General features: G+C 39.4%; 1 protein-coding gene across 1 annotated transcript in view; it reads right to left on the reverse strand.

Annotated features, from left to right (window-relative positions):
• Positions 1-17322, reverse strand: part of LOC103048694 (copine-5) — a 160630-nt gene that overhangs the window by 119723 nt on the left and 23585 nt on the right. The window contains exons 2-3 of the mRNA XM_088153182.1: positions 4549-4589; positions 942-988 (exon numbers count right to left, since the gene is read on the reverse strand). Of these exons, the coding sequence (XP_088009308.1) occupies positions 942-988; positions 4549-4589 (88 nt within the window). The remainder of the gene's footprint in view (positions 1-941; positions 989-4548; positions 4590-17322) is intronic.

The following is a 17322-nucleotide window of genomic DNA, read 5'->3' on the forward strand; positions in this document are numbered from 1 at the left end:
TTGATCCTCCAGTTCTTTCCCACCCATAATATTACATCACTGTGTCACAAAAATGAGGCATAGGATTCCCCCCAGTGCCTACACAGCAGCAGTTGTGTGTGAAAATGTGTAAAAGTAGGAAGACGGAGTAGGAGGTCTTATTTTTAAAAGCAACATGTTTGCGTTTCAGGGACAGGAGTGGAAACCTGCCCACCCACCTACAGCTTCTATCCCTTCTGTTTCTCACTCCAGGTGCCTTTTTCTCCTCCATTTCAACCCCAGAACTGGCCTAACTGAAAGTAAAGCCCCCACAGATAGGGTCTGCAGAACAACAACTCACAGAAGTTGATGGAGCTTTGCTTTCCTCTCCTCCACGAGTCTTTTATGTCTAAAATTCAGCTCCTTGGTTCATCTTTTTATGTGGCTGCTATGTTCTGGGTTTCAACACCCAGAGTTACTGTCCTCATATCCCACTTTGGCCCTGTCTTCTATCCTTCTGCATTACATTTCCAACTCTACCCATATTCTCTTTTGCATCAACTGGATGAGTTGGAACTTTCCCACCAGCCTGTGCAGCTTTATGCCAGCTGTGCCAATGTCATATTGTGCTCTGCTAGCACAAGGGAATGTAAAAGCAATCCAGTGGACACATACACAGTCCAGGATTTTCTGAGTGAAGCGTTTACACCTTCGGGGGTGCCACCAGTGAGCACTCTGATCAGTAGATAAACAAGGCATGGCAGCCATTTTTAACCAACAGAATACTTGTCAAATGCCTTTAACCTAATCTGCTTTTCAGATGATGGAGAAGCACAAAACAAGACTGAGCCACAAGGCAAGAATGTGACTTGCAAGAATTATAAGAGGCAGTAAAGCAGAATGAAATCTAGGAGATATGATCAGCTGGAGACTCACTAATTTTCTGAGACGCAAAATTTTCCATTAACACACAAGTTACATACCTCTCTCCACTGCTTGGTCTCTATGCCCTGAGTATACAGCACACACACTGCAAAGGGGAAAAAAATTACAAGTTAACCAAGCCACTGGCATAGAGACAAGAATTTAGCAGTGATGCCACACAGCACAGGTTGCATTAGACAGACACCACAAGCTTCTGCCAGATCAAAAGCTAAACAAAACTGCTGAAGCTTGATCCCCACCAATGAGATGGGGGAGAGGACTGGATTCCTGATGACTGGAAGGCTACTGTGCATTATCTCCTCCCCGCTCTTTTTCTTTTAGATTGTGTATTTCTATGCACACAAAAATAGCATCCAGACTTCTCCATTTTGCTATTGATGAAAAGCATTTGCCTCCAAATTCAAAAATGCAAAAATGGGGTGGATTCTAGGCATACATTATAATGGAAATCTGAAATGGAAACTAATAACCATACTGCAACAAATACCATAATGTGTGATTTCATCAGGCCTTAGATGCAGGTCACATTTAATGAGCACACTTGGAACGGTGTGAGGTTAAACATCCAGGCTTACTTCCTTTGCTTCCTCACTTACACACAGATAAAAGGCCCATCATCTCCTATTTTACCATAGAAATAACAGCAGCATTTTTGGAAATACTAGCTATTTCAAGATATTGATTCAAATATCTTCTGTGCCAGTATCAGGGATGGAGAACCTGCAGGCCTCCAGAGGTTGCTGAACTATCATACCCCTCACCTTTGGCCATGCTAGCAAGACTCCTGGGAATTGTAATCTGGAGGACCACCTATGCTCTAGATAAATGGCAGAATTAATTTATTTGTTTATTCACTGCATATTAGTCTTCCTCTCCTTGACAGAACTGAAGATAATATACATGTTTTTGTTTTTGATCTTCACAATAATCTTATGAGGTAAGCTGAGCTGACAGAAACTGGCTAAGCAGGGATTTGAACTCAGGTCTTCTTATTTGGCACCCTAACCACTCTGCTCCATCAGCTCAAAAGAGTGGATCCTTTACTTATACATCTCAGCTCCATTAACTTGAAGAACATCAATTTCATGAGCTATGACTGACAGCTATTGTCTTCCCACATAATGGAGTGACGCAAGAGCTGTTTGCCTGTGCCTTCACTCACATGAGGAAAAAAAGAGGCTGTCTTTGGAATCAGAAGCTATACCACACTCAGCTGGGAACTATGACATGCCAAGGCTAGTCCTACATCAAAATCAGTGTCACTAGAACGCTTGTCAGAAGGAACCCAAAATACTGCAGAGCGTGCAGCTTAATTCCATCCATATTCATTAGGTTCAGCGGGTTTACTCTGCGTGTTGAGTAGAACTAGGACATGGGAAATCCAGATTTAATCCCCAGTTCTTCAAAAAAATCATTAGGTGATTTGGGATCCACTGCTTTCTCTCAGCTTAACCTACCTCACAGGGTTTTTGTGAAGATAATATGTAGTTGGGGGAAAAGACTCATGTTTATCACCTTGAGTTCCTAGAAGAAAAACAGAATATAAATAAAAGGAATAACTAAATCAATAGCCTTTGGATTGTGGCCTTAATTTACTGTTCAAACCCATAAAGAAAAACTTCTACCATGCTTCTTTGATTTCAGTCTTGGGCTGGACCTTCTCTATAACACACAATTTTTTTCTTGCTTCCCCTTCTGTAAGTGTGGCAGGGAAGCATCTGGGATGCACAACAGGAAAAGAGCCACAGGAAAAAGTGGCTACGCTATGTTTTCTTCCATTGAGAGGTAGATTCTGCCTTCTATAAATCAAGGCCGAAGCCCAGAGGCACCCACAGGATGCAATGCTTTCATCAAAATGACAAAAGGAATGTCACACTGTTGGGATTCCATCCCTTTCATATATACATGACGTGCATAAAAAAGTAACAAAGTTTGCACTGGGACACCATGATGCTGCTTTCATTATCTGACCTCCTCGTGGCCATCTCTGTTAAAGCCTACTGTATCTCTTCCCTGACTCCTCTTTTCTCGGAATGTATCTTTAGAGGCCAAGGAAGCTTCTGCAACACCCAGAACATTCTGCATTTAGCATAATTTAGCATTATGCTAAATGCAGAATTAGGGTAGCTCTTTCATGCAAAGAGCAAAGAAACCACAGAAAACCAAACAAGACCTTTAAATTACCCAATAAAGATATCTTCATTAATGTATTTGGCTCGCTTTCAATGGCTCCCCATTACTAAAGCATGGCAAAAATGTAAAAATGATTAATGAGATTTTAATGAAGAGAAGCTGCCAAAGAGAGCAAATGCTGTCCTGCTAAGCTTTTTTTCAGGTTCTGATTATGTCTCTCATCTGCCTAAGGATCTGTACATACTGGCTACAACCTCAGTGCTAATCAAAGGAAGTAGAACTCCACAAGTCGGATCTGCAAAAAGGTGCTGCAGTGCAAAGTGTTCCTGTTCAGAAATCTAGCCAGTCATGACATCTTCCACATCTTTTCCAAGCTGCTCTATACTATCACCACTGCTAATTGCATTCTAGGACCACAAAGTCTGGCCAGTCTTTACTGGGTTCTGTGAGTTGTCTCCCTATCTGCTGGCATCCATTAGTGGATATGATTTTTTAAATCTAAATTATTTGTGCACTTCTGCCAACTTTTCTCATATATTTATATATTATACCCCCCCTTCTGTTTATTCTAGCACTCAAGGTGGTTTAGGTTGAGCTTCTCCCAAACCAGTTATTACCTGTGCCATGCATACAGATGGTGCTGTTTTGGATACATAAGGATTAACACTTGAAAAGTCAGTTAATATATATTAGCAGTCAATGCACCATTACCTCCATTCTACTGGGAGAAAAAGTGATATACAAATAAAATAAAAATAAAAATACAGGAAGCACATATCCCAGAAGAACAGGCAATGTAATTATTCAAGCCAAAGAAATTATGGCCAGAGATCTATTAACTCAGGCTTTCAAATGTCCCAGAAATATGTACCAGGAACAGAATTATCTATAAAATCTGGCTCAGAGACCTATGCTGAGCATAAGAATTGCAATGCATGCACGGATTTCTATCTTCCACAGCTGTTTCTGTTTAATGCAAAGGAGGAACTCACTCTGTCTCTGCTCAATTTATACATTCAAAGCAAGTCCCCTGAAACCGCAATCATCCACACACTCAACATATTGCTGTGTGTTCAAATACAAACATGGATCTCTTGATCAGTGTGATTTTGTATAAATATGTGAGAGAATGAGGTCATTCAGATTATAAAGTTGTAAAAATGAAAGTTCAAAGCCAATAAGACTTTTTAAAGTACTTAATACATTTGAGTGTTTATTTTAAACCAGGAATTATTAACTCTGTGCAGAATCCAAGATTACCAAATCCCAGTAATTACAATCATGTATTATGCTTTCCCATATTTAAATCAATGGTTCTTAAAAATGTTTAACTTGGGTTTTATTTTTGCCCTAGGTTGTCATTTACATACATTTGCAATAAAGAATTCGAAAGATCCATAAATGGGGGGAGGGGGGGAGAGAAGTCTTCAAGAACTTTTGTGAACAAAGCCCGAATACTGCAACCAAAACTCATCTTGAAGAAAAGTGAAACTTCATGCAACACTTACGTACATGGGTCAGACTTGGAGAATGTATCCTTATCCAAAAGATTCCTGTGGGGGGGGGGAGAGGAAAAACAGAAAGGATTACATAGGACCTGGATAGATGAGTTTTCAGTTCAGAAACGGAATTGATAAAAATCTCCCTAGTTTTTTTGCACAGATTTTCAACTGATTCTTTAAAACAGTAATATTATGTGTTTGTTTTCCAAATAATTATATACACCCAGAAACTACTGAACTCTGCTAAAGCTGTCAAGACAGCCATCAGAAGTAGCCTAGGGAATTAGAGCTGAAGAATCAAGCCAAATAATTCAATCAATCAGTACACCAGAGCCAAGAAGAATGTGTTTTTCAGACAAAGTCTCCAATCAAATAAGGTGTCTTTTTGCTTACAATGACCTAGTAGCCATCCTGGCTCAGCAGGACAAATCTATAGGCTGAGAACATTTGACTGCCCAAGGAGATGCTCCAAACTACAGTTATCTTGCTTGGCATACAGAACAACTACATTTGTAGCAGAGAGTGCCCATTTCTAGCTCATATGCTTCCTAACAGTGGCAAAGCATTTTCTAATTCAGTGATGCTTATGAACAAGTTTTCTCTCTTCAGAAAAAAACTTCCTGCCTTAGGCACGAGAGCCAGCTGGGTGACTTTGGACCAGTCACTCTCTCTCAGCCCAAGTCACCTCACAGGGTTGTTGTGGGGAAAATAGGAGGAGGAAGGAGTATTAGGTATGTTCACCACCTTGAGTTATTTATAAAAATAATAAAGGTAGGTTAATAGAAATTTAAAAAATAAAAAATAATCTTTTCAATCCAATCATTGCTTCATATTATCTCCCAGGACCAGCTTAATCAGCCTCCCTTAATTGGCACTTTTCAAATATGCTGTAATACAACTCTGATAATTTCAACTAGTAGTGCTTTGCCCATCATGGCCAGGGAAGATGGAAGTTGAAATCTAACACATCTGCAGAACACCAATTCAAACTATGTGGCCAAAGTGTCAATACCACTTTGTGTCAATACCAATGCATGTGCAAATGAACACAACTGGAGAAAATGTTACTGACATAATGTTAAGCTAGTTGCTTTGTAAAATGAGCCAGTAGTAAAGGCACATTAGTTGAGATGCTTGATTCCCCTTCTGCTTTAGCTTTTATTCTCTAAAATAATGGGTCAAGGCATTATTCCAAACTTCACTGTAATTTAGAAACCATTCACCCTTAATGGAGATTCACCTGTCTCAATCTTCAAAATGTTTATTTGCTTATTCCAGATGTGACCCTCTAGAACCCACACAAAAACTTTAATCAACCCCAACCAATATGCTTATTAATCCATCCAAGAACAGAACGCAGATAATTCAAGGAACAGTTTCTTATTGTGCTGCCTTGAACCATTGCTGTAAGTAGTGTAGGGGGAAGGAAGAAGGGCCTAACTAGGCAAGAAATTATGTTGCACAGGGGAACTTTGTACCAATATCAGTACTGTCCAGTTCAGATTGTCCTTTTCACAGCAAATAAAGTCAGAATTCACTCACAAGTCTCTGATGTTGATGATGGCCATAAAGTGGACTCTAATGACTATATTTTCACAAGCATCTGCTAAAAAGTTAGTATCTTGACAACTGATGGTATAAAAAAATGTAAAAGTTGTTTCCTTCTTTAAATTTATTTATTTAAATGGCAGAGTCATTTTTATTCTGTGCCAGGTGCTGTAATCTTTCCTAAAGCTTGCCATAAATTTCACTATACTAAGAATTTGTCTCAACTTCCTAACAGCTTCACTTCCTTCCATAATGTCTATTTTCAAATAAAAATCCTAGTAACAAGTACTGTAACTTTTCTGAGAGCTGTCCAGCGCTCTCAGTGCTGAATGCAGTCTGAAAATGTTGCAATGAGACAGTACCATAAAAGTGTACAGTATAGGATTCTTTGCTGATGTGGTTAAATTTTAGATTGTGCACTAATGGCAGAGAGTGCCATCAATGAATAGCAGAAATAATAAGGGATTAGAAGGAGCTTAATAGCATACCAGGTTCAGAGCCAGGCCTTTCAATAGCTTATCTTCGAAGCCTGCAAGAACACCAATTAAATGTAAGGAGATACACAGACCGAGTGCAGAGGGAGCTTCTTTCAACTCCTTGGCACAGTTCTTTCTGGAAGCAAACTTTAAAGACAAACAAACTTCAGGGATTACAGCAGGTCAGGCTGTTGCATTTGGGCAAGGAAGAAAGCAGCTTTGAGTCAAAAGAACTGGGTGGATCAGTAACCAGGATGATCAAATAAGACTTATCCCTTTCCTATGTAATTCCCATAGTCTTCCTCATAGAGGTGTTCTACAGGAGTTTTGGGAATACAACCTCCAGAATTCACAGCTAGCATGGCTGGAATCCTGGGAATTGTAATCTCAACTCTTCTGGAAGACACCACGATGACAAAGCCCAAGGCAAGGTAAGAATGCAGAGGGCGTAGAAGACACATCAGTCATGGTGGATAATTGAATATTCAGAGTCAGGTAGAAGAAACTACTGGGAATAACTACCAAGTGAGTCACCTATTATTATTCGTTCTTAAGACTCAAAAGATTTAGCATCCCGAGAAAGATTATTTATCCTCTTCTAGGAAGTGACACCCAACTATTAAGAAAGAAAACTTAACCCCTCTTTCAAAATTATTAAAAAAAAAAAAACTTAATCAGGAAAAAAAAACTGTCCAATAATATGAGATGAAGCCAAAAGGGAATTCTGGAGAAGCTGATTCTCCAGAAATGCAAGTAGAAAAGTACAGAATATAAAGGTTAGGTCTGCCTATGGTGTGTGTGTGTGCACACGTGTGTGTATGTCCCAGAACTTATTGCAGACAGCAGGTCCCATCTTTGGGCTTTCATGCTTAAGTTATACATTTGATCTCATAGAAACCTGAAAGAACATATATAAAGAAGAAGCATGATCTTTAAGTAACACCCCACCATAACCTTTTCCACATGACCGCTGGCATTCTCTGGAGTGAGTGATGACAGGGCACTTTCTTTGTCAGACAGTGAAAGCAGCTCAGCTTCTTCCTGGAGAATCCTAGGGCTTTCAATTATAACTTCATTTTCATTGAATAGGATAACTACCCTGCACTGACAAGCGCACTTACTGCTTGGCTATTATGTACAGGGACAGGAGAATGTGTGTAGGCGGCTTCCATGTATTACCTGAATGACCCATAAAGCAAGAGGAATGCACAGAGGAAAAAAAAGCCACATTGCCTCCCTTCTGCATTCAGAATGTGGCTACCTGGCAAGCAGATAAGTCTGAAGCTGCGGAGCAAAATGCGATGCGACAACAAATATCAGAAAGTGTGGGACAAAGAAAGGCACTGAAAAAAAAATGGGAAGGACAGAAATTAGACATGTAATTCCAGTATTCGGGGATCCATTTGTCCCACTGCTACTAATGTTGCCTTACTGATAAAACAGCACTTCTGTTTCAGCACTGTGCTCCCCCAGGAGTTGAGAGATTGCCCTTTCCCCTCATTGCATACTATCTCTCATTCCCACAATGATAAAAGGTTCACTGGGTAAAACACAGCCTCCTCCTGTCTCTCTATGCATTCAGCAACTATGACTTTCTGCTGAAGGACAGAGATTGCATGACTATTTTTTCCTCTACAAAACGAAACAATACTTTATTGGCAAGATAAGTTACAAAGGTGTTGCCAAAAACACAAAAGATTCACTACACTGAACAGACCAGAATGCAGTTTATCCCTGCAGGGTCAGAATCCTAGATCAGAAGGGCTACTGTAGAAAGCAGTAAAGATGTAAAAAGGAGAGCCTAAGTCAGAGAACAGGAAATAACCAGAGTGAAGTATTACAAAGAGCCATACGATGAAGCCACTGTTACTTGTGGCTCCCTGACAATTGTCTATGTATGGATGAGTCCTGCTGATCTCCTCATGTTGTGTCATTCAGCAGACAGACATGGGGGAAATTTATGTTAGCAAACATTAACATCCATGGGGCTTCCAATTTACTAATTCCATGCTAGAAAGAAGTATAGCAAAATAAGTGAGAAGGTACCCCTTATCCAACTTTAGACACTTCATATATAATAAAAGTAGTACTCCTTAGCCAACCCTGGCTGATTTCAAAGGAAGCCAGGTCCTGATTAGTACTTGGATGGGAGGCCACCATAAGAAATTCCAGGGCTAGAGAATAGATTGGCAAGTGGAAAAAACATCCAAGAAGGTAATGATAAACCATTTCTATAATGCTGCCAGGCAAATTACATGGACATGCCTATGCAGTCACCAGGAGTCATAGTAAAGTCAAGTGCATCTTTATATTCATTTAATAAAATAATATAAACTCAAAACCAAAGTAAATAACAAGCCTGTTCATATTTTACCTAACGACGTACATACATAATGCACACACATAAACTATATATATGGGAGAGGGGAGCAGTTCAGTTATAAGTACTTAAGCTTAGTTAGAGTCTCAGTTACAGAAAGGAGGCAGTTCTTATATGGTGCCTTCTAGATTATTGGATCAGCCCCCATGAGTCCAGCACATCTGGAGTCAACGCATCTGGAGATTACCAGCTCAGGAAAATCTACATTAGGGAATGGGTACTAGGGAGCTATGCCACAGGCTTCACAGAAAAGGTAAACTTTGAAGGGTGAGTTGAAGAATGTATGGAGAAAAAACACACTATCATTTAAGAAATCCAGAAGAGGGTTCCAAATATATAGGAGCAGAAAAAAATGGAGTTGAGTAAGCAAAGATTAACCATCTTCAACTCTGGGGAATGGTGGAGCTTGATAAGCAAAGATCCTAACTGAGGATGTAGAAGGTAAAAGTAAAAAGGAGGACAACAGCTGGAGAAGAACTCTGCACTTGTTCCTTTCCATGTAGAAAGATATCCCTGAAGGTAGCTAGTAAGTGTGAATGGCATCAATATCACAATGCAGGGCTGTTTATACCTCCTCTTGAACATCGAAGTGAAAAGAGTTTTGAATTAACTGTGGCAACATTACATGCACATCAGAAAGAAAACAATGAGTTTTTGTTTTTCCAGCAAACACTGCCAAGGTCATTTTGTCTAAAATCCAGCACTCCAGCTAACAGACTTTAGAAAGCAGAAGAATACCATTGTAAAAGTATAAACAACAATCCTGTGGCGTCTTAGGGATGGACAGATTGATTTTGGCACATATGGTTTTGTGGACATTAAAATGCCATAAGATTCTGTTGTTTCCATTGCAAGAAATTAACTTGGAAATTGTTTAAATATACATGCAGTCCATGTAGTTTTAGCTCAGATTACCTTTTGAAAGATTCATTTTATAGTAATTTCTTCACTGGTTTCATAAATGTTATTAAATGGAAACACTAAGGGGAAGTCTCCTTTATGAAAAACAAGCTGAATATGCCCATGCATCCTATTTTCTCTCCTAAATGGGGCCAGGATGGATGGATGGATGGATGGATGGATGGATGGATGGATGGATGGATGGATGGATGGCAGGAAGGCAGGCAGGCAGGCAGGCAGGCAGGCAGGCAGGCAGGCAGGCAGGCAGGCAGGAAATGTTTTTGGACTTTTCCTTATAGATGCAGATATGCAAAGGAAAGGGTATTTATTTCTAATCCAGAAGTTACAAATCTGAATCACTGAAAAGGCACCAAACCTAGTTTTTAGAACTATACAATTGCAGACTTATCTTTGTGACAAAGCATGTTCATAGTTACCTTCCTATATCTAAAATCTCCTGAAAGTTACTGGGATCATGATCCCTACCTTCTTCTAGTATAATCCCTACCAGCAACTCTTTGCAGCCTACAAGTCTATCTTGCCACAAGGTTGCCCCTTCTTTGCTCACCTGTATCTAGATAAACTCTAATAATACATTTCTCCAATAATAGTTCTTTTGCATATGTGTATACATTGCCCAGAAAAAGGCAGGTAACAAAGTAATCTCACCTGAACAGCATAAAACCTAGCAAAAGTCCTTTGCTCTTGTTCCTGTTTGTTCCTTCTATTACCAAAGCCTGTGGCCAATTCAGTGGACCAAATAAGACTAATCTACAAGATGCCACTGAATCAGTAACCCTGAGTAGGACTAGAGTAGGTTATCTAAGTGTATAAAATCTACTAGATCAACTTCCTTGCATAGGTTTTTATTTGCATCATTTCTATACCACTAACTCCTCAAGAACTGGATGGTGTAAAGGGATTAGAGAATTTACAAGAGAGAGCCTGCTCTTCCATTACTATCTTATGTTCTTTTCCTTGACCTGAATAATTCTAAAAAATGCTGTTACACACACATACAGAGACAGACAAACACCAGTCTCTTTTCAGGAAATTCTTAGAGCAATTGAATGTTTCATGCAGACAGCAACAGAACCACACTGCTGAAGTCACTTTCAATAGATAATCAGGCCAGGGATCCTGGGTGACTCTTGACACTACCAGCTCATCCCAAACATCTGAAACATATTCTGGCTATGGTACTGCCACATATATCAACTAACATATTTCAAATATCTAACATTAATTACACAGTCTTGTGCCGATGTGAAATAAACCCTAAGTATGAATGTACAGGAGTAACAGTCTCACTAAACTGAGATACTGAGAATAACATTATGGGATTTGAATTAGTTGAAAATAACTTCAGCACGGCCAGCCCTACTACTAAGCAGAATGAGGCACTGCATTTGTCAGACTTCACATTCAGGCTTGGCAGTAAATCACAGATCTCCAGACCCTTAGCTCTTAATTCAGTTCTTGGCTAGACTTGACAGAAGCCTTCAAGACATGACACAGCTAGTTTAGAATTTTTACTGCAGACAAGAAAGAAGCCTTAACACAACAGTTGATTGCTTATAGCACAGCAAGAATTCAGAGCCTTTATAAATCTATGCTATAACATTTAAAGTTTCTTCTTCCCACTTTTCCAAGTTAATGGACAGTGGCAGGTCCCTCAGTGGCCTTAGGCAATTGATTTGAAGGTCATAAACGTAATAGAAAGTGGTTATTTAATTTTTTATGCTATCAAGAAAGTGATTTTATGCTGAGCTGGCAAAATTACTTGACAGGTCTTAAGCACTAAGTAATCTCAGCAATCATTTTCTACTCCGTCCCTGGCAATAAAATATTCTAGGCCAGTCTTACTGTCTAGAGATCTTTTTTTAGCCCAATGATTCTTGGAAAGTTCAGAATTCTAGTATGAAGTTGCCCATCCCGCTTCTCTGCAGTTTGCATGTTTTACCAAGATGTGCCTTAAACCAGGGCTACCAGATCTGGGCAGTAAAAACTCAGAAGACCACCAAATAGTAGCAAAGAGATATAGAAAGTTCTAATGCTTTGTTGCTACCTACTGCTTATCCAGACTTTGTAGCCCAGTTCTGCAACCCCATCTAAGTGTTAACCTCAATGGAAAACCACTCAGCCAGATTTTCCTCTTCTCTCCCCCCCCGAATATTCATAGGTTTTAAAAACATGCTACTGCTCCCTAGTCAATTTCATTATTTAAATGAATAATGCATGGTGTATTCTTTCCAACTTCATCATTTATTACAAAAAAAGATATATCTGATGAAGTTAAAATCTTGTAAAAAGTTCATTGTTTTTCCTTCCAAGTGCTATTTCTCTTTCTCTCCTTTGCTTTCACAACTCTCATCCTCCTTAATGTACTCTGCACCGTTTAATCCTATTGTCTGTGGTGGCCCTCATCTCTTTGTTTACACACATCCATGACATTATAAGATCAGGCTTATGATCTGAAGACATCATTAATAAAATCATGGGGTCTCTATAGTCAATCCAATTAGATAGCATGTTAAAATTTAAAAACCTGAGAAGACAAAGAACGTGATGGGAAATGGCATCAAGAAATGCAGCATCTGAGCGATCATGTAACAACTGTAACAATGTGACCAACAGAGGAGAGAAGCTTTTCAATGGAGCTGGAAAAAAATGAACACAAAATTGGGTTAAGTAATTTTGGCTCAGACTTAATCATCTTTAATGTCAACTTTAAAAGTACCTTGAAAGTTTCATTTAAAAAATACCCTTATATGTTTATAAAATTGTCTGAAATTCTACAGCTAATGTATTGCCTGGTAAATTAAACATATGCAAACTTTGCCTGCAGGACATTAAGAAACTAGCTGGAAGCATCTGTTTCCTATAACTCTCCATTCCATCTCTGATGGAAGTTGCCTGGGCATACTGGGAGTTGTGATCTCAACACAGCAGGGAAGCATAATGCAACACACGTAGAAAAGGGGTGGGGTTTAACTTACACAGTCATGTCTGCCAATGTCACTTTTTTTATTCTTCCCAGACATGCCCTGTGGGGAAGGTTGCAGCTATACAGGTTTCTCACTTCTGTTTTTGATTATAGCACTATAATAAGGTTGCATAAATATATTCCTGAAAAGCAGTGCGCTCTGAATGCATTTTGTATTTATCATGCTATTCAAGAACAATCACAGCCTCCAATTAGCATCTTAAATTTCTCAGGCTTCTAACTCTGTTTGCAGACCAGAACAGTGGGACATCTCTTTCAACCCACAACACTTGGTTTCAAACTTGGTTTTCCCCTCTCTTGTTTTCCGCTTAACTTTGCACTCTGAGATAGAGGAGGCTGCTGCCCTAGTAAAAGCATCTTCCCAAGACAATCAATTTTTGCTCTGCAAGCAATGTTGCTTAAATCTCTGCTAGGCAAGGGGTATAATTGCCTACTTCTCGTAGGTTAACTCAGGACCCTTCAATCCATCAAATACCTTCTGTTTTGTTATAAACAAAATACATCATCCAGGTTTTCAGTTTTCTGACACCAAGTGCAGGAGAAAGAGCTGTTTTATTTCTCTCCCATTGCTTTGCACATTTCTAAAGGGAGTCAGTGCTGCTTTGCTAATTGCTTAATTATTCATTCTGACTGTTTTCTTGTCATTTTTAAAACTCATGCTTCTATGTGCATGTTAATGAATAAGCAGAGACAAAACTAGTAGGATTTGCTTCCTTCAAACATGTCTCTAGAATGGATTGTTTCTTGACAAAACAAGACCTCCACCTGGACAACCTGATTACTCCCCTTTTCCACCACAGTGCAAACTCAGGACTGGGTTGGAGGGGCCTTTGGACTGATCCTGCAAGCCTTTCTTTAATAGTAGCCATGTTGGACATGAGAAAAAAAATTCAAAATCCATAGAAGCGATGCCTTTATTATTTCCAAATCACTGCAACCCTTTCACTGTCAGGAACTTTTTATCTAGTCAAATAGTTGGTGGAAGGGAGGAATGTGTCTGATCAATGAAGCACATTACCTTATTCAATGGAAACACTGTAGGAGGAGAGCTGTGTTAGACTATAGTAGCAAACAAAATCAGAAGGAGTCTGATTATTCAGTGATATGATGAACAGTCTCCAACCATGCAACTTGGTTTTGTCAGGCGGAGAGTAGTGCTAGGTTCCATTAGTAGCTCTCCTAAAGCTTGCTGAGAGGAAAAAAGCAAATGTTTGTAAGCTCCCCATTTTTGGAAACAGAAATTCTAGCTCTTAAAATCAGAACTGCAGCACTACCTTCTCTCAGTAATATCAGCCTGCCTAATAAGATCAAGTAGGGGAGGGGACTCCACATGCAGGAAACTCAGAAGCGTTCCTTTTCAGATGTGTCTCTGCTCCTCTGGAATAGCTTGCCTCCAGACATCAGAATGGCCCCTTCCCTCAAGCCTTTTCGAAAGTCTGTAAAATTGTGACTGTTTCATCAGGCCATGGAAGCTGGAATGCTGCTACTGCTCCCTCCGGTGAGGAATGGGATTTTAATTTTTAGTCTATTCCCATTCTTTTACATTCTGTCTTTTCTTTTTCCTACTGATGTGTTCCATCAATATTATTTGTATGTTTAATTCTTTGTTTTTAATCTGAATGTATCTAGATGGAAACTGTATACCACTCAAAGTTGGCTTTAAGCCTGTAAACAAATAAAAAAATTGTTTTGTTAGCTTTGAAATTTGACCCAGAAAATCTGACTCTGCAGATTTTTTAAAAAAAAATTACACTAGCAAGTTTAGAGGCACATTGTACATACAGAGTTTATACTGATGCCACACAGATATACATTTGCATTCCAGAAGTAACCCTACCAACCAAAAAGAGAGCATATTGAAATAGAGCTGAGTTACTGAACAGACAAACCATTCAGACAAGGCTTAACCATTTGTCTTCTTGCTCACAGAACAGTTAATATTTAACTAAAAACATAGTGGCTTTTTTTCCTTACAAACTGTTCATGTACCACAAAGAATCAACACTATTAATTCCATGCACATTTTTGTGACAAGTCACTTCTTTAAGTAAAAAAGAACTTCAGCAAGACTGTGAGGTTTTCCCCTCTTTGTCATAAATATTTGAAGAGAGATAAACTCAGCTGACATATTACTCTAAGCAATAGTGTGGTTTGCTTGATTATGGCTTAGTGTAATGTTTGGCCCAAGTCAATGAATAAACCATAGTTTATTTCAGGGCAATAAACTGCCATTTGAAACTATGGTTTGCTGTTGGCTTATTACATGTAATTGTGGCTTAGTACAATGAGTGAATGGGGGCCCATAATTTTATCTCTGATTTGTTTCCAAGCTCCTTTCTTGTCTCTAAATCATCAACAGAAGATCAAAATGGGAGAAACTATAAAGGAGGGAAAACTGAAATTTGGCCAGGAAACAAAAACAAACCATGCAAATTTCTCTTGTCTGTATGACTGACTTTGGCTTGGTTTTGGCTTAGTCAATAAAACAGCTAAATGAAAAGGTAAGGCCTATGGTGATATGTGAATATTATGAGTGCCACTTCGCACGTTACGAAGTTCAGACCTGGTAGTGAATTTCATGCTGAAATGTTCAGCACATTTGCATATTTTATAAATATAAATTATAAAACGTGTCTGCCCTGAGAAGCCATAATCATAATCCCCTCATGCTTTTTTAATGCCATCATTTGTTAGAATCTATATATATTTGCTCCACACAAAATAGCTCATCTTCATTCAGCTATGAAAATTTTCATAGCTGCAGTTGGGTTTTATAATTTAATCCAGTGGGAAATTAAAAACAGTTCAAAAGGTGGCCATACTAAGTGGGAGCACTACAGTTTTTCCTGCAATGCTGTCCCTTCTTTAAGTGGGACATGGATACTAAAAGCTTCAACAGACCCTTTCCTTGCTGTAGCAAGATGAAGCTGCTAAAAATCTCTCTCCGCAAGTTGCCAAAAGTCCAAGAGAGGCACCAAAAGTAATTACAGATGAATCACAGCTCCGGGCTAAAGGTCCTGATTTGCAGCTAAAGGACCCATCTTCAGTCAATGGCATCTCCACTTAGACTGGAAAGACTGACCACTCTGAAACCTTGTATAGTTGGTGCCTGTGCCTGTAAATAATACTCTAGTGGTCTAAAGGACTAACAGAGTTAAGGCAGCCACTTTGTAATTCACTACAGAAAAGTCAAGAACAGCTTTAGCCTGCTTAGAGAACACAGGCTATTGGCTTAACATTAATTTGTACCTCATCTAATGCCCGGCTGGGAAGCAGACCTAGATAATGTTGGCTAAGCAAGATTGGATCTAAGTCAGTACTCGGATGGGAGATCCCAGGAAATCCCAGGGATGTAGGCTAGATTGAGAAATGGAGAAAACATTCCAGAAGAAGGAACTGCATACCTTTTTAGTCCTACTGTCACAAAAAATGCCTGAGTGGGTGTTATCAACAGGAGTTGGGCTTCAAAGGACATAACAATCTTAATAAAGGCATGTAATAAAGGTATGTATTAAATCTTAATAAAGGCATATAACTTGAGAAGAGAATTTTGTGTGTGTGTGTGTGTGTGTGTGTGTGTATGAGATTTGGAGAAGAAATGAAGGAAAGAATAAAATTTGATTTAGGAGGAATGATCACCAGAATAATAAAGCTAAAGCACAGGTTACAGAAAAAAGGGTGATATTCTTCCATCACAGGATTTTTTTGCTTTGAAAAACCAAGCACAGTGAATTATTCCAGGAGAAGTTTCTATTTCTCATCCAATAAAAGCCACAGAAGAAAAATATAAAATTAATTCATTCTCAACTTTCCATGAGAAAGAAGCCACCCATCAAGAGCTGCACATTCAGAAGGACTCACCAGAGAAGCAATATTATGGGACTGCTGTACCATTGATCTATTAACAAATAGATAATAGATTTATTTATTTATTTATTTTCAGACTTGTATGCCGCCCATCTCCCCCAATGGGTGACTCTGGGCGGCTCACAATAATAAAAAAGAAAAAACACAGGTCTCTCCAGACATGGGTACAATCTATAAATAATTAAAAAACATATTAAAAATGCCCTAAAAACCTCCTATGATTTTAGCCCTAAAAAACCTGTAAGATGCTGGGGGGGGAGACAACCCATCACCCCACCAGCCATCTCCACAGGTGCGGGCCCCCCTCTGGCCCCCAGGCCTTCTGGCAGAGCCAGGATTTGATCCCTTTCCTGAAGGCCATGAGGGAGGGGGCACACCGCACCTCAGCAGGCAGGATGTTCCATAGGGCGGGTGCTGCAGCAGAAAAGGTTCTCTGCCTAGACCCCACCAGTCAAAATTCCTTGACTGTTGGGGTCTGCAACGTGCCCCTTCTGCTGGACCGAGTGGGGCGGGCTGAAATGACCGGGGTGAGGCGGTTCCTCAGATAACCTGGTCCCATGCCATGAAGGGCTTTAAAGGTGATGACCAACACCTTGAATTGGACCC

This window comes from Python bivittatus, unplaced genomic scaffold (genome assembly GCF_059951505.1).
Source record: "Python bivittatus isolate LINGU-HERP-01145 unplaced genomic scaffold, Pbiv_v1 ctg000700_np1212, whole genome shotgun sequence".
Classification (NCBI taxonomy): domain Eukaryota; kingdom Metazoa; phylum Chordata; class Lepidosauria; order Squamata; family Pythonidae; genus Python; species Python bivittatus.